Here is a 21,545-nt window from a genome sequence, read left to right on the forward strand (position 1 = left end):
TTATCGCAAAATAATTATGTAATGCTCAAGCAGCAGGTTATTAGAATGTCAAAACTACAGTATTTATGTTATTATGCTTGAGCATCCTATGTAATTATTTTACAATCATTTAAATATGATACGTAACTATATCATTTAAATATGAACGTAACTATATTTCAGATCTGTATATCTGACTAGATTTTTATATATTTCAATAAAAATTATTCTTTTCGTGCATACATATAATAAATGAGAATATCTGTGATGCTACACAATATTACAAAAGTATTCATGCAAGAATTGAATAAAAAAAAAGAATATTGTTTTTTAAAATAAAGATTTAAAAATGTCAAAAATATTTTTCAAATAAATTTCTTATTTTTCAAATAAAAAGTTTAATAAACAAAATTAGTATTATTTACGAGTTTCTTATAATACCTGACAAAGTTTGTTACAAGAGTAAAAACGTTACACGCATTTTTGAAACTTAAATGAAGTATTACAGATTATGCACATCGTATCGTGAATTATTATTGTTAGATAATTTGTGTGTTATCACAAGTATTTCGGAAATAACACACAGGAAAAACAGTTTTTTAACTAAAGTAGATATCTAAAAATTTAATATAAGTGGTTTATATATTACGTCAACACATTTTTTAAATATAAATTTCTAATCTGTATGATATATCATATAAGAATAGTGTCATGTGAGATGATACTGATAACGGTTACGTGAAATAGTGTAAAGCGCGCTAATCATGAAGTTTGCGATATAGCTAATCGGCTTTAATAAATGAAGTTCAATTGATAAGCATACATAACTTTTATTTATCTCGTTTATGCTATTGCAAACAAGGAGAGGAAGAGATTTAATAATTTTTATAATTTTCATTAAAAATTTTAATATTTTACATGATTAAGTATATAAAAAGTTGGAAACATGTAAAGATTCCATGATTTAAAAATATTACAGAGAAAAAGAGAGAGAACGCAAAGACGAATATTAAATCGTGTTTTTCTTATATTAAAGTTCTTTAATTAGAATAGTCGATAGGTTCAACAGCAGGTCGATCATTTAAATTCTTTCACGCATCTCTTGAAAATAATAAAATTATATCGGAATACCTGCTATTTTTACGCACGCATCGTGCTCCATTTGAAGCACGATGCGTGCTTCCGCTCGAACCAGCTTCCACTTATTATCTCCATTGAGAAAAGAGAGTCCCCGGACATTTTCTCGCAGAGGTCAGCGAGCCAAGGCCCTCATGGCGGATTATGGATACCAGCGGTCATCGTCGAAAAAGGGGCCTAATCAAAGTGAGCCTATAAGAGCGAGCCTCAACAAATGTTTGATTCAGTATAGTCGGCGTAACTCGTAAGGCGAGCTAGATACAATATTTATCTATGCGTGTCAGCCGGATTTATAATATGAAATTTACTTATGTATATTTATCGTCATGTGCTGTTGAGGCACTAAAATTATCGGTTCTCGTTATGTAACTGTGCACGTATGTAATTGTGTAATTTTATTCAGTAAGGATCGTTAGAGAGATATCTACAGTATTGAATGACTACCTCTCAATTGCGTGAGTTCAAAGCAAAATTAAGGCCATGTTAACATTAGTATGCGTTTCGCAAAAATTTGCAAGCGGTATGATTACGGTTAACGATGTAATATTGGTTATCAATATGCTGATTTGAATATTGTGCTTATTCCGAAGAAAAGCATCGAAACAAAAGTGAATGAAGTTTACAATCGTAAAAGATCATAAGGTAGAATTGAGCTTGATTGGATTTGACTTCATTCATCGGAAGAACATGGAGAAAGAACGATTTTACTGATTTAAAAATTAAACTAAATATCTGAAAATAACTATGTTATCATAAATAATTATGTAGAACACTTAAGCATGACAATACTGTTTTTACATTTTAACAACTACCAGCTTAAGCGTTTTAAGCAATTATTTTAATAATCCAACATAATAGTTAGATCTGTATCTAACCAATGACTAAATTTTTAGATACCACAACCAAACCGTTCTTTCCATGTGCACATGTGAATTTAGTAAAATTGAACTTAATTCTTCGTCAAACAACTGTATGCGGAACAGTAGTGCTATATTATAACGCACAAATTTATCAGTGTGTAAATAAGATTTCACCAAAGCGCACACACAAAATCGAAAGAGAAATCGAAACTTTCGTTCATCGAAGTTTATTTAGTCTATATATGTATATGTAACATTAAGCAGCGTATAGATCTGATGACAGTTGCTAAAGGTGACGTCGCTTCCAACTTAATTAATTATTCAAAAGACTATATTACCTCTGGAAACACACAAACCAAGGCTATTAGCTTGTAGTTGAAAGTCAGAGAGCATTCTCGCGCATTTTGTCTTAACGAATGATACTATAATCGATAGCTGGACTTTCGCAATACTGTAACCGACGCTACCACTTTATTTAATTCGGCTTAGTCATTGTAAAAGGAGGGGAATCAGTTACCGCTTATCCATGTTTCTGTCATTTGCTTCTTCGCAAAGTTCGCTCGTTACACGCAAGACGATAGACGGAGCTAAGATTACCAAGTGAGGATTGCTTCTGCCCGGTTTTCGAAGTAGCGAGGAACTGACAGACGAGACGAGGTGAAGTTTCTGCAAAAGTGCTTTACACAGTGAATTACGATCCGCAGACGAGAGTGCAATGTTCTCCGAGGAGATGAATGAGTCGACCCGCGTGTAAAGTCGCGACGCCACGTGACTTACATTCTCGGACAAGAGAGAGGAAGTTGAACTAGATCGTAAGTTTTCTCTTCTTTCTTACTATTTTCTCCGATACTCATTCATTTCGCATTCAGTTCTGGAATATACATTCCATTTCATATAGAACTCCAGGGAAGATATTTATGTGATCGCATAAAACAAAAGCAGTATTTGAAAGAGAAATGATCAGTTTTATGTTACTCTTGGCTATTTATCTTTCTATAATAAAAGAATACAACATAAATACAATATTGTCTATAAGTTATTTGTTAAAAAAATGATACATTTGTAAATATTTAAAATTATTATTTATTTAAGTGTATTGTATAAATTATAAAGTTTAAGAGTAATTCATGATTCTTAAAGGTAATTTTTAATCTTGTTTCGTACACGTAAGATATAAAGAAATAATAATTTTATGTTAAAGAAGTAATAAACTACTATGCTTCTTTAACGTTGAATAAATATTTATTTAAATTTTAAATGCCTCAAACGTAATTAAAAATTATTCTTAAGAATTATGAATTTCTTTTATAACTGTATTTACTATACACTTAAACACATAGTGATTCTAAATCTTTATAAACATGTTATTTTTGTTAATAAAATAAGATTCTATTTATATTGTATCTTTTTATGTTACAAAAAGGTAAAAAGCGAAATGTATAAAACCGATGACTTTTTAAGCGTCTTTGACTTTACTGAAAAGTTTCTAATATTGTAACAATGTTCACAATATTATAATAGTTAAGCAGATAATATACGTAGTTTTACTTTAAAAAGTCAGTATATATCTATGACTACTAAATAGCGCAAGTTAGAAATGTCAGAATATGTCATAAGTTTCAAACGCATATAAAGTAAAGGCATCTTTAGACGACATGATTAATATACGCCAGAATTAGCAAATATTACACACACACGACATGTATAATTATCCACATGAATGTTAGCTAATAATTAGCGAATGTGCATACAGTTGGCGTATACTAGCCACGTCGTCTGGAGCTGCATTAAAATTATTGCTAGATCTGCGTTATTTTATAATAAAAAAAGTTTATACATATATTATATTTTTCTCTGCACATAATTATAATTATGAAATTATCATTTAATGTACCTAGAGAACTCTTTGAATCGATAACAAGATACCGAGATTCTTTTATGCTTTTTGCACAGCTGCAAAAATAAAATTGGAAATATAAACAAGATCCATTAAAAGATATAAAGATTTTACATATAAAAAGTTAATCCAATATGAATTAACTGTAGGATGGAGATAAACAGAAAGATAAAAGCATTAAATAAATAACATTTTATCTGTTTCAAATAATTGTTTTCATTATTTCGTAATTTATGTATTGTATAATATCTAAATAAATATAGCAATAATCTTAAAAATATATTCTATATTAATTTTCTATTTTGATAGTTAACATAAATTTAAAAAATAAAAAAGAATATAATATATTATAGAGGAGCGTACATGTGATAACATAAACTATAGCAATTAAAGCTTTAAACGGTCTAGCTAGATCTTAAATGCTTCTATGATTCTGTGTGAATTTATTATACCACGTATGTAGTCCTTTGAAGCGCGCCGAAATAATTTTTCGGTTTTGAAACGCTAATTCTTAATTATGCTGAGTGGCATATTAAAATCTGTAAACAATTAATTCTTATTGCGAAAAATATTACCTCTGCCGGGAGTCGAACCCGGATCTCGCATTCCGTGCGAGCGTCCTTAGTCTTTAGACTACCGAGGCTTAAGACGCTCGCTTATTTATAAAATGTTCTTCTGTTTTTAATACAGATTCAATAATTAATACATGTGCAATAATGATTTTTTTAATGTTGAAGTTCCTTTGTGTGTATATCTCGGAGAATATCTTTGTTTTAAAAAGACGCTACTGCAAATATAATCATAAAACATTTAACAAGTCTTTATGAATAAGAAATTATCATCATTTACATTAAAACAAGTTTGAGTACGTAATGATCTCATAAAAATTTAATTGATTTGATTTAGAAGAAATTTCTATGCTTGCTGGATGAGGATAGGGATGAGGATTAAAATCTCAAGAATTTCTTGAGTTACATAATGTGGAACGAAAACTACAGCAGGGTTGCGGTGTTGAACGTGATCAGAACTTTCTGGTGATAGACGTAGTGATCGAGGTGCTTATCTCGTGACCAGAGGTACTGATCAGAGATATTTAAGGATCTCAGCTATTACGATTCAGTTGAATCAATATGGCTCTCGATTTGAGGTAATGTATAATTGGGAATAAAAAAATTAAAAATTGTGCTTACAAGTTAAAAAATTGTACTTTTACTTTCTGAAGTTACAGCGAGGAAGGGCGTGCCATGATGGGCTACACTTCAATGAACGAGAGTCCATTAGATCTCGAGAACAACAATAACAACAATGTCAAACATGACAAGAGAATTTTGAATGAGAAACAATCGAATTCGAAAGGAGTGCTCGCGCAGGTGAGATACATGATTAAACATTTTATATTAAGTAATGAAATTGCTTATATAGGAGATAATTATACATATTTTCTTTAATATTATTTCATAAAATTTTATTATTTGACATTTTTTAAAATTCTTTAATTATCTATTATTTTTATTATTAAACAGTAAAGCATATAATAGTAGATTTAAAATTAAAAAATTCTTCAACTCATCAAAAACTATTGCAAAAGTTTGTTGTGTGTAATAAATTTTTTGCTATTATTTACAACTAAACTACAATAAATAAACCGGCAATACAGAAGAAAATTTGCAGCGTTGCAGGAGTGCAATGCGTGCTCAACGATGCGAGATCAACGTAGATATTCTGGATTAGTGCCAGAACATTTTTCTGTTTCAAAATAGATAGAAAAGTACCAAACACAATACACCTACCATTTATCATCACCTGCGCTTTTTTTTTATTCTATTAGTTTTATCTTTTCAGAGAAAAAAACGCAGTGCATCATGTCAACAATATAAATGCTATTTAAAAAAAAATGAATACTGAATTCAATATATCAATTTCTGTAACAAAACAAAGTTCTAAAGTCTAGGAAAATAAGTACAAATACAAAATTCACTACAAATATAAATTATGTCTCTTCAATCTCTCTGTAACGCGCCAATTGCAGAATAATAAGTCAAACTGTGCGCTTCTCTCAGTAAAGACTCATACATTTGCCTACATTTTTTATTTGTGATATGTTAATTACTGCTTTTTGCGAGATACATATGTATATCTCGAGCAGTGAGAATTCTGTTAATGCGTATTTTACTTTGGACATCGCACGGTGCATAAATATCCTCCAGCAGCTTACGTCAGTATCTATAGAACTGCACTGTTTTATGTCCGATGAAAACAAAAATTTGTACGGGGCTGCAAATTGTATTTATTCAAAATGTTTACGTAAAAGTAATTGCGTATATTCATTAAAAAAGTGTGGGTTTTCAAAAATATTTATTCATGAAAAAATTATGAATATTTTATAAGTATTCATATTCAAAGTATGAAAAAAAGTGTACTGAAAAAGAGAGCTTCAATAAGTAACCGTGGCCCCCTTATTGCTATAACCAGTATTTTAATGATTTTAAACGAAAGAAAAAAATTTTATTTATTTTTGTCACCTAAATTGTAATCAGATTTGGGGAAAACTTACAAATTTTGAGAAATATTTTAGAAGGCAATACCTTTTTATTTGAGATGATATATAATTTATTATGTTTATTTGAGATGATATATCTGTATCCTTGATTTGTTGTGAGTGAAGGAATACAATAAAATAGAACGCTGCACACAAGATATTTTGAGTGTCGTTCATTTTCTTCTCCGTATAATAATGTTTACAAGTAAGTCAGGACCAGAGTGAAAGTGAGTGCGAAAACGAAAATATTCATAATTATTTTCGCGAAATATTTATTTCAATGGAAAAATTTTTATTATCCGTTTCTCGTTGAATACAAAAAAATTATATTCATAATCGCATTCACATATATTTAGTATTCATTTAGTCGAATATTTGGTGTATTCACCGTGCACACTAAGCGAGATAAATTTTGCACGATATAATAACGACTTAAGTTTTATAGAAAAGGAGCAGCGAAGCAGTAGTAAATCTTGGCTAGTTGTCAACCACAGGTTTCTTATCCTCTGTACGATTAGGTGGAGTTTGCTTTTGTACATGACTACGTATCTGTTTGGGAACTGTTCCAAAGTTCTGTCTCGCGATTTCAGTTCTTCTGTAAAAGAACTAACCGAAAGAATCGAAAAACATATGTACTTTAAGATCGTTAATCTTTCAGTAAAACTTACGCATGTCCAAACTTACACATATCAATTATCATTTAATAAATAATTATCATTTCTTTCATTTTCAGTTATTTAGATTTATAGCTCTATTTATTGATTCAATTAGAGTGTATGCTAATTGCGGTCGTGCACTTGTTCATTAATTTACTTTATTCGCTTGAATAAAGTATTACTAAATAATAGCATAACAATTGTGGCAAACACAATCAAGTAATTAACGATTGTATTGTTTGCAGTGTTTAGTCACAGGTGCAGTATTATTGGTGGCAACGGGAGGCGGTATACCGATTGGTTACAGCGCAGTTTTGTTACCACAATTATCGGAAGAAAATAGTACCTTGCATGTGGATCGCGATACTGGTTCTTGGATAGGTAAGAGTTCAACAATTTTGTTTTTAATAAAGAGATAGAAGGTAGAATATTTTTAAAGGATTTTTACACAAAATAGCAGATTTTAATTTTGAATATAAAATTTTTATAAATTTTTTTATCTTGTTTCTGAAATAAATTAAGTGATTTATATCATAGAACGCGTTTTACAATCGAAAGATAAAGTTTTGTACACGTAATTTCTATGAGTGAGATTAGAGATCTCACAGTCCTTGCGAGTTCAAGAAGCAGGTTCAAGGTTGCACTATCACGACCCTCGCGCAAATGAAGCGTCGCCGATTGTTGCAAACTGCATACTGTAACTGACCTACATACTGTCTCATTGGGTAATTGGATTTGTCTCTTTACCAATGAGTGTCAAGACCAAGTTCGTGCAGGAAGGATACCGTTTGAAAACCTATGTATGTGAGCTCAATGCCATAATTAAACGATTACATGAAAAACGTTACGACTCTTCATAAGTGAATGAAATCGGTCGGACGACCTTTTTATAATGCAAAAAGCTGTAAAGCTACAGTATTGGCCGGAACATGAATTTTAATAAATTTCCTTATGCATTTTCATTTATCTTGTGTGCATATCGCATATAAAGTGTGCAAAATACATTTACCATCCTATACGTACGGTGTACATGGCAAAAAGCAAGTGTCGGCACATAATGTGATATATTACCGTGTACGGGGTGAAAATATACTTTATAACGTCATAAAACTTGCGATGTTCAGCGTATTATACATTTTACAATTTGCAAATGGCGGCTGTACGACTGCTATCATAAAAGCTTTGCATTTATACGAAGCCACACAAGAATCCTCAATATTGCTTTATGTTGATTTTATAGACAACAATAAAGTACGAAAAAAAGCTACGTATTTAGAGAAGATGGCCAAAAATTAGACTAAAAATTCAGAAGATATAGCCAAAATCAATTAGGAAATAGCGTTTAATGATGAAGCTATGAAAACTATCAAGAGTACATATTTGATGTTGTAAAGTTTTCGATTATTTTAAAACTGGAGACGGAGATATGACACGAAATCCTTTTTCATATCTCTGTCCACAAGATTTCGCATAAAGCGATTAAATGGGACTTAAAGGAGTTATTCTGAAAATGTATGGATATAACGTACGTTGAAAGTTTGCTGACGAACACATGAAATATATTATGAGGTCGAATCGCGAGCTATGAGTTTTTTGTGGGTGATTTTCGTATACGAATAATTTACCCATTACAATTCAGAATTTATTTTGCCATTTATCGCGAATGATTATTGGTAACTGCACGCATCTTTTATAATGCTTGATGGTTCGTTTGATCGATGATTCCTAAAGACTCATTATTCATTCAATCATTGGAGGCGACCATTTAATACTTGCTTCAGTATTCGCGCCATAAGTCACCGCGTTAACACATTAAAATATTTCATTACAGTCTCATGCGTTATTGATGCATCGCTTTCGGGCTTATCGCAAAATTGCATTCTTTGGTGTCTGAAAACCAATTTTAATAGAAAATTGAATGTACAGTACATTGAAGAAATATAATTAAAACTTTATAATAAGAATGATTTAAAACTCCTGTTTATTTACTACTATTATCTCGGATTATAATATCAGAAGTGAGAAAATAACACAATAAAAATTTATACAAAATAAATATGAAAATTTTTTAATGGAAATATATTTCAATAAAACAACAATCAATAGAATTGACCTACAAAATATAATTAAATATAATTTATGTGTCGAAAATTAATTCTCTTTTTGTTCATTATTAATTAATAAATGAAATAAGCTTTATTTTGTTTTTATTATGTAATTCAAATATATGATTATTTACTAATTTTATTATTTATTAATTAACAAAACAAAAGGAGAGTTTTCCTTATATATTTTATAAATCAATTCTATTGATTGTTGTTTTATGGAGACATATTTCCATATTAAAATATTTTGCAAAAAATTTTATTGTGAACTTTCTCGTTTCTGATGTCACAATTTAAGGTAGTAGTAATGAGTAAACAAAAAATCTCAAATTATTCTTATCATAAAGTTCCAATTATTTCTTTTTATGATAAACTGTAATAATAATAGAAATAAATACGATTTAATTTCTTTCAGAAGCAAAAAAATTATATATAAACAGTAAGAATCTTAAGACAATTATAATTTTTGATATGTTTTATAAATCTAATTTATTGTTCGCAAATGTTGTTTTATTGAAAAATATTTCTATTCAAATATAATTCGCAAAAATCTTTTTGTGTACTTTTTCGCTTCATAATCTGATGTAATAATAATAAATGAACAGCAGCTATGATTTGTAAGTCTAAGTGTTACATCTAATAAGGAAAAATAAAAAACAAAATTAAAAATTGAGACATTAATGTGTTAAATTAACAATAAACTGTATAAATTTTATGATGAATTTGTTTCATTTACGTTTCGCTTTTATATTCAGCAACTTTTTTCTTGAGTCGTGAATCTCGTAGCTGTTCTACATTTGTCTGATTAAACTTGGATATAACTGTAAAATTTTTCTTCTGTAACAAAGGTATGTGTAACAAATCCTTTTAATTTCGTTAAAGCGGAAGTAACACGATAAAAAGACAAACTTGATGTACAGCAGGTCACTGTGCGATACTGATTGCATTCCTCGCGAGTGCAATCAGTACCAATGCACGGAGAATGCTGATAGCTTGGGATAGGAAGAAGTGGAATTGCAATTTGCATTAATTATAGCTAGTACTACGAGCATTTCGTAATGACAGTTTTGTAACGATATATCGAATACCAATAATGAGAGATCAATAACAAAATCATCCATCGTATTATTTGAAGTTTTTATTTCCTCGAGTATGAGTTGAAATAGTTATCACTTTGGAGGCTTTCTGTGTATATTACAGTACTCTTCTAATTACAAAATGTAAATTTTTATGTTACGGGCTAACTTTTCTCATTCTCGGCAAGGACGCAAGGAACTTGTATCTCGTCTCAATTCAAGTATGCAGCAATGTACTTATAATCTTATCCCCTTAAGTTACCGAATAATAGCGAAAATAATCTGACTCAACAGCTTTTCCTGTGACGTCGACAGGAATTTTCAGTACGTTTATTTCCTGCGCAGGCATCGTGTATATCGATAATCACGTACGCGATGATAATACGCGATTATGAGCGTGTCGTTGCGAGTTAAACTTTTAACATTTAGAACAAAAGCATCCTACGCCCAGTCCAATAATAGTGTATAGATACATCATACACATACGATCGTATATAGACCGTTAATTGCTCTGTTATGTCCTGCGATGTATAATAACGATTTAACAAAGCTCGTAAGAGTTTTACGATCGGCGCGCAGCTATGTATGCGTCGTTATTTACGCTCATTGATGCATAAATCTACATTTATAATATAATATTATATATATAGAAATTGTGTACCATAAAAAGTTAACAAAATTGGAGTCTAAGCGCGACATATATATATATATATATATATATATAACTTTTTATGGTACACAATTAACTTTTTATGGTACACAATTTCTTATAAACGGATGAGAAAAGTACGTTAAGTTCCTTATCTTTTTATCTACAAAGCAGAAGTCAGGATCATAGAGGAGGGTGTTAGAAGAAAGAATAAGATAGAGTTCCAAGTAGCAAGAGGACGTTCTTTATGACGTTATATTTATGTTAAAGACGTCATTTGATGTCCGCTTGCTACTTGAAATATTTTTTTTTTTATAAAAGACTTTGTGTTTCTTTATAGATCAAATGTAATTATTAAAGCGACCAATTATTTGTTGTGTAGCTGCAGTTCACAGTCTGGCTACTCCTATCGGAGCGCTGTTATCAGGACCGTTGCTCGATGCGATTGGTCGACGAGGTTGCCTTCAGTTGTCGGCAATTCCTTTGTGCATAGGCTGGTTGATTATCGGTTTGTCGAGGAATGTGACTTCTATTTTAGTTGGAAGAGTTATCTGCGGTTTGTCCGTAGGATTCATAGCGGTACCCGCACAGGTGCAAATACTATTTAAATTTTGACTGACATTTGAATGACACAAAATTCAATAAAAGAATTTCCGATTGATTTCGAAGTTAAACATATGAATTAACGTTTAAAAGAATTATATTATGTAGAAAAAATTAATTTATTGACTCAATTTACACATGCTCTTATTTAATTTACTTAACGCACATTTTCTGCATGTTTGGCATGATGAATTTTTTTTAAACGACATTTAACGCACACGTAGTGACATTAAGTGCAATTACCTTTCTCTTGATTGGTTTAACCTTTCTCTAGTCATGAATGAACTTCTACCATTTAGTTCGCTGTTTGACTTTTACTATTTATCTTATCGATCGGTTTCTCTATTTATTTCACTATATTTATCTTTTACTATTAGAAAAAATTTATACTATAGTTAGGGATATATATCGTCTGCTGTTTGCTGTTACTGGAATGCATTTTATTTATTATTCAATTATAGTAAAATCAATCAGAAATTTTTTTAACAGAGAAATCTTGTTTTATTAAATAATAATCAATTAATTTAAATAACTATCAATCTTGGTATAGGCTGCAACGAATAAATCCAAGGATATATGTAAATCAGTCAATACGAGCCAACACAAGTTAGGTGTGTGCGAAATCGTATACTTTATTCTTGAGAAAAATTGACAAACGTTTCAACCCTTTCGATTGGGTCTTCCTCAATGTAAAAATAAAATCGGTGACGTATAAATTTAATATAAAAGATGCGATGCGAAGCAATTTGAAGTATCGTTAACATATATTCATAATAATGCTGTCTGTCATATCTAACAAAATACTCAAATCTAATATTTCAGATTATGTATAATAATGTTAACGATGATATGTGAGACAAGACATGTTAGCACAAAGATGTTCAGAGAGTATGTGTGAACGTCTTTGTGCTAACATGTCTCATCTCACATATCATCGTTAACATTATTATGCATAATTCGAAATATTAGATTTGAGTATTTTGTTAGATATGACAGACAGCATTATTATGAATATATGTTAACGATACTTCTCTCAAATTGCTTCGCATCGCATCTTTTATATTAAATTTATACGTCACCGATTTTATTTTTACACTGAAGAAGACCCAATCGAAATTGTTGAAACGTTTGTCAATTTTTCTCAAGAATAAAGTATACGATTTCACACACGCCTAACCTGTGTTGGCTCGCATTGGCTGATTTACATCTATCTTTAAACTTAAATAAAATATTTTGTTTATGTTTAATTTAAAAAGCTTATTATTTATTTATTAACATTTACGTGTTAACTTTTTTATTGATATTAAAAGATGATGTTTATTTCAAATTATATATTTTGTGATTTGTTTAGGTACTGGTAGGAGAAACAGCATATCCAGGTCTCCGCGGTTTCCTGGTGGTTGGTTCGTTCGGTGCATACTGCGCCGGAATCTTGCTCGTTTATGCTCTCGGCGCTTGTTTTAATTGGGACATGGTGGCCTTCTATGCTATCATACTTCCCATTGCAGCTTTTATTGCTCTTTGTTTGATTCCTGAAAGTCCTGCCTGGCTTATCAGACGGAAAAAAATAGACAAAGCCAAGAAAGCTCTTTTGTGGCTTAGAGGCGGCAATACTGAACAGGTAGGAATTTATAATTCCCTCATTTCAACAGTACAAGAAATTTTTTAGCTAAATTGTGAAACTGATATAACAAAATGTATATATAATTAAAACTGTTTTAATTAATCAGGTGCTTGCGGAGATAGAGCTCCTAGACACAAGCATAAAAGCCGATCTTGCTAGGAAGCCTGTAAATACTTCGTTTACAAAGAGGATCTCCTCTGCAATGTCCACAATTCGTGATCCGGGCGTGTTGAAACCATTGATTATTATCAACGTATTCAATGCGCTTCAATTAAGCAGCGGAACGTACATTATTGTCTTCTATGCCGTTGATATGGTCAAGGACATAGGTGAGAAAGAATTATGTAATATTATTTAGGCGAAACTTTAATTTCCATCTGCGCATAAAAGCTTTGAGTGGAAATATTTAAAGTAAATAAGATAACAGAAAAAAGTATGGAAATTATTATGCCGTTTTTTGTAGGCAATGGCAACGTTGATAGTTATTTGGCGGCCGTGGTGACGGCAATTATCAGGTTTATATTCTCCCTCGTTTCCTGTGTTTTGTTACTTAAAATGGGTAGACGAGCTTTAGGTATCGCTTCAGCACTTGGCACGTCCTTGGCCTCGTTAATTCTAGCGGGATATTTGATTGCCAGAAAGGAGGGATCTTCCGTGGATGTGAGTATTTGTTCCCAATTAGTCTCATTTTTCGGTTTATTCAAGTGTAAATTAAACAAATGATTTCAGGTCTACGTGTTGGCTGTATGTTTGTTGTTTTATGTCGGTGCGAATACCTTGGGTCTACTAATACTTCCTGGCCTGATGATCGGTGAATTGATGCCTCTGAGAGCTCGTGGCATCGGTGGCGGCTGTATCTTTTTTATCTTCAATCTACTTCTGTTCTTTATGACCAAATATTTTCCAATGGTAATACATCGCATTCTAAAATTTAAAACTTTATTATACAGCACTCCTTTTGTACGTGAGATAAAAATTTTAATAAGAATATATTTGTTTATTTGTTTTAAGTACAAACAACAGACTTGGGAAAGTTACTTTATAAAAGTAACTCATTACCATTATCGTTCTTTTTTTAAAGTACCTCGTTATCCTTACTTGATAAAAAAGCATTTTTATCTTTTTGCTACTCGTCATCATTACCATTAAAAAAATTAACAAGTCATTACTTCGTTACTTTTTTATTTTGATAAATTTTTCTTTAGAGTGGCATCCAATTGTCTATGTTGCTAATTAACGAGTTCAATATGAGACTCAAATAAAACATAAGTCATTATGATATCCAAATAATGTCAAAATGACTCCAAAATGATTATTAAAAGTCAAAATAACGATTCATTTTAACGTGATTTTGATATTATAATTTGTTGTTCTGTTTGAGCAATCTACAGTAATTATGATTAATCGCAACTTGGTCTAAAAATTTGCTTATGTATGTTACGTACATATGTATACATGTACAAAGTAACAATAAAAGTAATGATTATATTAAAAGCGTAACTTTTACGAATGGATAACGACATTATATTTCCTTATTTTTAACGTAATGATAATTGCACAATAGTTATTGAAAAAAGTAGTAATTGTAATAACGACAATTAAATAACTTCTTGATCTTGCAAATATATATGCGTAAACAAAATAATGTGAATCTCTGAGAAATATAATATACTATCTATTTGTTTTATTAATAAGAAGTTGGCCCATTATTTGTTTTTAATAACAGGTTCTATCTTTGTTGAAATAGAATCATAGTTAAATGATGTAATAGTTGTTACAGTACAATATTATTTCACTGGTAGAACATTTTCTAGAAGTACATTGCTTAAAAGAAAATTGTAGAAGAAAATCTGTTTCTCACTTTGTTCAAAATTACAAATGATATTTATAATAAATCAAGTGATTGAATTAGTCGGAAAAGATGTTGAAGGTTTGGAGAACAAATAAAGACAATTGAGAAAAATAGAATGAGAAGAAAATTTTCTTTTTCAATATTTATATAAGCAATTGAAAAATATTCTACTAAAAAAATAGACATTCTACTGATATTCAAGCTTTGAGTAACCATTCCAACAAGGATACAATATAAAAGCAAATAATAAGTCAATTTTTTATTGATAAAACAAGTGATAAAATAAATAGAATATTTTAAAAGTGTTTATATTATTTTGTCTATTCTCTATATATATATATATATAACTACATATTTTTTTCTGTTGTTAATATAATATATAATGATACATTAAATATTTTAAAGATAAACAGTCTAGTTGGCACAACGGGAATCTTCACTATCTTCGGCATCTGCTCTTTTTTGGAAGCAATTTTTATTTATCTTGCTCTACCAGAAACGAAGGATCGCACGCTTCAACAAATTGAAGAATACTTTCAAGTAAGAAAATTTAATTGAGAAATGAAACAAATTATTATTAATAGCTACAGTATGATAAATATATAATTGTATATTTACAGCAAAGTAACTTTCTATGGATAACCAGAACAAAGACGAAAAGAGAGAACACAGATGTGCTTACAAAAGCTGAATCTAATTGTTTAATCCCTTTATCTGAGTGTAAATAAGAATAAAACGTAATTAGGATTTATGTATGACTGCGATAATATTTAATATTAGATGTAATTGTATATATTTTTATTATTTTGAGATATTTAAGAATATCGCGTGACGTGCGGGAATATGTGCGGTTAGATATATAAGTTAACAAATTTTATTTAAACTTTATGATTAACATTTGAATAAAACAAAACTTTTGATAAGAGATTTTTTATTCCATTGTAATTATTTAATAAAATAAACGTATTTCTTTAGACAATAAAAAACGACAGATAATATATATACCGATTTATTGTTTTATCATTGACTATATTCGCCTATCTTTTTACACGTTAATTGATAATTTTTTTGATTGATTATTTTTTAATAATTTTGCAAGAGATTAGCAATCACAATACTGTTTTGTATTGAAAGATATAATTGATAATTTTTAATCATCTTTTTGATCACATTATCGCGTAAAAAAATTATAACCGTTTAATGATAATTATATATGCCTTGTAAAAAATGATGAATTTTGTTATTATACATCTTCGTTCTTTTTTAATAAAATATTTTGTAAGCTAAGTATTTATATATACATGCAAAACTTACTATATATTTTGTATTGTAATATGTTATATTATATTTCTATACTCTCTCTTATTTTATATACACATTGTACGTTTTATTATATTGTATTTTATAATTTTATATTGTATATTTTATTATGATATTAAATTATATTCTGTATAAAATAATAAATTAAGAAGTATAAAATGCAAAGAATATCGAATATAATTGGTGGGGATGATAGAAGGCCTTGTAATTTAATCTGTTTTAGTCCGAATTAAATTTTATTTGAATTTCTTTTACGTTTATTTTTACAGATATGATTTTGGGAACAATGTTTATTATAATCTATCGTTATTCGATTATCGTATGTAATACTTTGAACACACGTTGACACTGGAATAAAATTATTATCTTTTCGAATGTCTTTCTCTTTTTGTATATGTTACATATATAGAGATATCTATAATCGCTATATAACGTTTTTTTTATATTTATTAATGTATTTTTTAAATTTATGTTTCAATATATCCTTCTTCGATATATTACTTATAGTTATATTTTAAATATATAGTTGACAGGATTATTAATTTTATAACATTTATATCTCGTAAAAATAAAAAATGAAAATTATTAATGACTTAATAAATTAATAAAACAAAAAAGGAGAACTATAACATTGTCAACTTTACATCCTTTTTCGTTCTCTATAGAATAAATCTCCTTTTTATGGATTCCTAACGTGACAACTGTATCATATTTGGCATAATCTCTATTACTGTGCATGATGTATATCATGAATTGTTTATCTGGATTAAGAAAGATATGTCTTCAAACTACACTGTACCTAGAATGATCACAAAATGAATAACTGATTGACATTACGGACTGCTAAAATTGTGCGATAATGAACTATGACAGTTATCTCCTTTAAGCGTGAGGTTTGCGGAATTTCTCTCCAGCGTATTTCGCGGCTGCTCCAAGTTCTTCCTCGATACGCAAGATCTGATTGTACTTGGCCAAACGTTCCGAACGGCAGGGTGCGCCCGTCTTAATTTGGCCAGTCGAAAGACCAACGACCAAGTCAGCAATAAACGTATCCTCCGTTTCTCCAGAACGATGAGAGACCATAGTACCCCAACCGTTACTCTTGGCAAGATTATGAGCGTTGATGGATTCGGTCACGCTACCGATTTGATTGACTTTTAACAATAAACAGTTGCAAGCTTTCTTCTCAATAGCCGTCTTAATTCTGTAAAGTAACGCATACAATAAACATACAATAAAGTTTAATTTAATTTTTTTTACACGAGCAAGTTTAATTTAAAATGGCAACAGCAGATAAAGCTTTTATTTTATATGTTACCTCTCGGGATTTGTGACGGTAAGATCGTCACCAACAATTTGAATGGGAGTAGCCGCGGTCATAGATGTCCAAGAATCCCAGCCATCCTGGTCAAAGGGATCCTCAATCGATACAATCGGGAATTCTTTGACAAATTCCAAGTACAAATTCTTCAGCGCTTCTGGTTCCAGATATGTGCTTGGATCAGAGTTCTCATTCTTGAAATCCAAGTCATACTTCCCATTTTTATGGAATTCAGAAGCAGCAACGTCCATGCCGATCTTGATCTTTCCTTCATAACCAGCGGTCTACATATTGAGAACAAAATTATTGCAAGATATCGTTTATTATAAAATAACAAATGCATTTGAGTTATAAATCTCTTAGTTTACCTTAATAGCATTCATGATCAAATTAAGAGCTTCCTTGTTTTCCAAAATGTTTGGTGCAAAACCACCCTCGTCACCGACTGCCGTGGCATCGAGGCCGAATTTCTTCTTGATACCTGCCTTCAAGTGGTGGTAGACTTCACTGCCCATTTTCATCGCTTCTGTGAAGTTGGACGCACCAGTAGGCAAGATCATAAACTCTTGCATAGCCAGCTTGTTTCCAGCATGAGAACCTCCGTTAATAACATTGAATGCTGGTACTGGCAAGATTATGTCATTATTACCAGCCAACTCAGCAATATGTCTGTAAGATAAATATGTATATTTATATATTTAAATGTTTTTTATCTTTACAAGAAAAATACGTAGGAAAATAATTTTACTTTATGAAAGAACAGTTTTATCTCGAAACATAAAAGTGCAGATTTTTTAAAAATATATTAAACTTTTATAAAATATTACATAAAAATATTTATTACACACACTAAAGATAATTACTTACAATTACTTTAAAATTATAGCGTTTCGAAAAAATAAAACCTTTTTAAAAGAAAATAAAAAAATAAAAATCTACAAAAAAAGTCCATAGCATACTATATTTTAATTTCTTTATAATTTATATAAAGTCATTTTCTCTTTATATAAAAATAATTAATTTATATGAGCTATATTTACTTATACAAAGGCAAGCCCTTTTTCTGAGCGCCAGCCTTGCAAACTGCTAAAGAGACACCCAAAATTGCATTTGCTCCAAGTTTGGACTTATTTGGTGTGCCATCCAGCTTCAGCATGAAATTATCGATATCCGTTTGCTGTGTAACTTCTAGGTTGGCCTTAAAAATATCAAATTTGTCAAACGTTTTCATGTTTTCAGTGTTAAATATTATGTAATAAATATTCGATATTTGTATAGAAATACCTTCAATAATTCAGGAGCAATGATGGAATTTACGTTTTCTATAGCTTTAAAAACCGACTTTCCATGATATTTTGATTTATCATTATCTCTCAATTCCAAGGCTTCGTGGACACCAGTAGAGGCACCGGATGGTACTGCTGCTCGGAAAAGTCCAAGCTCGGTGACAAGATCGACCTAAAAAAACAAATAATATTAGTAAAAAAATATTCAATAAGACATTACATTTTCAAGATTCAATAAGTTACCTCTACTGTAGGGTTTCCACGGGAATCGTAGATTTGACGGGCTTTAATGCTTTTAATAGGCATTTTGACACAATTGCTTGTTGATGTAAAGAGTCTTGTTGAGATTAAAGAACTACAATATAAAACAACGCAAGAAAATTATGAAACGTATCGATTCTTTAAGAATCTTAAAAGAATGAAAAATCGTTTGTAAAAATCCATGTCTATTTCTCACATTAGAATCTTTGTATTACAAAATTATTGTAATATTATACTATGCTGTTGTCCAAAGCATTTTCGCTAAAGATATAATCTTTTTAATTTACAATTATCTGATAATTTTTGGATAATTGGATCGTAATACGATCAATTGTTTGATGTTACTAACAAATTGTAACAACTTATGATAAAAAGATATAATAAATTCAAGTGAAATTAAATAAGCGATCACAATTTTTAAATAAAGAAAACAATTATTAATCAAGAATAATGCAGCAAAGTGTACCTAAGATATAGGAAGTGACATTAAGTTATAATATAATTAAGAAAACAATTACATAAATTGTGGATCTTTCGGAAATCTAAAAATTAACGTCAAATTATTGACAGTATAAACGCTAAATATCGATAAATCACGGATATTTGTCAAGTCGCATATCGACCTTGTCAAGGTCATTCCCTATTTGTTCAATATCGAAGAAAACCGATGTACAACACAAGGAATGTCTAATTTATATTAAAAATAATTATACGTCAAAAAATCACGACATTAACGAAATCACAATTGTTAACGACCTTATGCTAATGAAGTTCCGATACGAGACGATGAAACCGGCATGTAACACCATTTTCTGAAAGTGTTCAGTCGTGCAAGGAAAGACAAGTACATTTCAAAAAACGCGATTTCAATCCGCAAAATAAACTTTAATTTTTCTGACACGCTAGACGTTGCTCCGAATATGCTCACCTAACGTGACGTGTGACAGTTTGCACGAAACGTTTGACGAGGAATGAGGCTTGACCTAACCGACGACCTCCTCAGTCGGCTCAATTGTGATGCAAGCAGAGAGATATCGATTGCAAGATGTACGCGAGATGTTAGGTTAATGCAGAGAGAAACCTGAGAGAGGATATGCTGGCCCTGTAACCACAAAATGCTGCCGCGCACTACTGCCTTCTGACAATGTCGATGTAAACTATATAGCTCTGAGGGTAAAGCTGCAAACACAATAGACACAGGCAATAGGCACAGGCAACAGGGAATAACGAGCCGTCCAATCAGATCTTTGGGGTATAAGTTTGATATTATATCCCAGAGCTCTGATTGGACGGCTCGTTATTCCCTGTTGCCTATGCCTATTGCCTGTGTCTATCGTGTTTCCAGCTTAATACTTCCACTTTTCTGAGAGTAATACATCCACTTTTCAACTCCAGATGATAAATCGATATTTGGTTCATATAATCGCGCCACATTCACAAATTGTGCATCTGAAATATTCATCTCTGCAATCTTAAGGCCGCAGCACAGACTTTTGCATAACGCATAGGCGAATCAACTAATCAGAATCTTTCCTTTCCTCCCATTCCATGGAAGAGAAGAATTTTGATTGGTTGATTCCCTTTATGCACTAGGCATTATGCGTTATGCAAGAGTCTGTGCTGCGGCTATTACATGCGCATAATGTTTATTTAGCTTAATGGCTGTTCTATAATGTGCTTTTTGTTTCCCGTTTCTTGTTGTTTGTCTCTTGTCTCCTTGATCAAAAAGACAAGAGACAAACAAAGACAAACAGCAAGAAACAGGAAATAAAAAGCACATTGTAGAACAGCCATAAAAGTATTAACATTTAAGATATATTATATTTTTACAAATGTGTTAATATTTATATTTTAAATAAGCTATATACATATGAATTAAGTTGTATTTCAAGCATTTAATTTTTATTAAACACATTTTTATAATTTATTTACTTTATTTGTTATTATTTTCTTATTACAATACTAAAATTTGAAAAGCATATAATGACAAAATTAATCTAAACTTTTTTCGTATAAGTACTTTAAGTATTTAAAATGCAATTATATAAGTTTCGTTGCGACGCAAAAATTAGGTGTTTAATAAAATAAGGAAACAATATATTTTGTTAACAATAACATAAATTAAAAGAATATTCGAGCCGATGAGCCAAGCTAGTTAACTATAATATGCTATAATTTTTATGCAAATTTTTAGCCCGTTTTTACCCAACATAATTACTAGTATGCAAATATATTCCAAAGTCTCTATAATCACTAATCATTAGCAATTATAGTCTTCGAATAGACTTCAAACTTTTCAATCACATATCGTTAAATTAAGATTTAATTTAGCAAAAACGAGCTAGAGCCCCTCCACCACCCCCGCCGATTTTATCGGCAG

General features: G+C 30.4%; 2 protein-coding genes across 3 annotated transcripts; one reads left to right on the forward strand and one right to left on the reverse strand.

Annotated features, from left to right (window-relative positions):
• The first annotated feature begins 2,250 nt into the window (after positions 1-2,250).
• Positions 2,251-15,880, forward strand: LOC108766956 (facilitated trehalose transporter Tret1-2 homolog). Of its 2 annotated transcripts, none has more exons than XM_018516545.1 (11): positions 2,251-2,788; positions 4,780-5,020; positions 5,096-5,243; positions 7,314-7,449; positions 11,281-11,489; positions 12,853-13,122; positions 13,232-13,454; positions 13,589-13,785; positions 13,855-14,034; positions 15,383-15,517; positions 15,598-15,880. In XM_018516545.1, the coding sequence occupies exons 2-11, from the start codon at positions 5,004-5,006 to the stop codon at positions 15,703-15,705; spliced, it is 1,623 nt and encodes a 540-aa protein (XP_018372047.1). In that variant the 5' UTR covers positions 2,251-2,788; positions 4,780-5,003; the 3' UTR covers positions 15,706-15,880. The 2 variants fall into 2 exon arrangements, with proteins under 2 accessions (XP_018372047.1, XP_018372048.1); XM_018516546.1 differs by having other exon boundaries at positions 5,102-5,243.
• Positions 15,881-16,861: 981 nt separating this feature from the next.
• Eno (alpha-enolase) lies at positions 16,862-20,293 on the reverse strand. Its single transcript, XM_018516568.1, has 7 exons — positions 20,094-20,293; positions 19,148-19,259; positions 18,903-19,076; positions 18,659-18,816; positions 17,987-18,287; positions 17,616-17,902; positions 16,862-17,501 (listed from the first exon to the last, which is right to left on the reverse strand). The coding sequence occupies exons 2-7, from the start codon at positions 19,208-19,210 to the stop codon at positions 17,180-17,182; spliced, it is 1,305 nt and encodes a 434-aa protein (XP_018372070.1). The 5' UTR covers positions 19,211-19,259; positions 20,094-20,293; the 3' UTR covers positions 16,862-17,179.
• Between the last annotated feature and the right edge of the window lie 1,252 nt (positions 20,294-21,545).

The sequence above is a fragment of the Trachymyrmex cornetzi genome, unplaced genomic scaffold (assembly GCF_001594075.2).
Source record: "Trachymyrmex cornetzi isolate Tcor2-1 unplaced genomic scaffold, Tcor1.1 scaffold641, whole genome shotgun sequence".
In the NCBI taxonomy this organism is placed as follows: domain Eukaryota; kingdom Metazoa; phylum Arthropoda; class Insecta; order Hymenoptera; family Formicidae; genus Trachymyrmex; species Trachymyrmex cornetzi.

What these genes read in the sequence shown, in the direction of transcription:
- LOC108766956 (XM_018516545.1), top strand. An exon ending in CGAAAGGAGTGCTCGCGCAG is followed by an intron (nt 5,244 to 7,313) that starts GTGAGATACATG and finishes TATTGTTTGCAG; the next exon opens with TGTTTAGTCACAGGTGCAGT. An exon ending in AGGAGGGATCTTCCGTGGAT is followed by an intron (nt 13,786 to 13,854) that starts GTGAGTATTTGT and finishes AAATGATTTCAG; the next exon opens with GTCTACGTGTTGGCTGTATG.
- Eno (XM_018516568.1), bottom strand. Translation starts at nt 19,210, where the DNA reads ATGCCTATTAAAAGCATTAAAGCCCGTCAAATCTACGATTCCCGTGGA. An exon ending in TTGCTCCTGAATTATTGAAG is followed by an intron (nt 18,817 to 18,902) that starts GTATTTCTATAC and finishes GATATTTTTAAG; the next exon opens with GCCAACCTAGAAGTTACACA. An exon ending in AAGGGCTTGCCTTTGTATAA is followed by an intron (nt 18,288 to 18,658) that starts GTAAATATAGCT and finishes TTTATCTTACAG; the next exon opens with ACATATTGCTGAGTTGGCTG.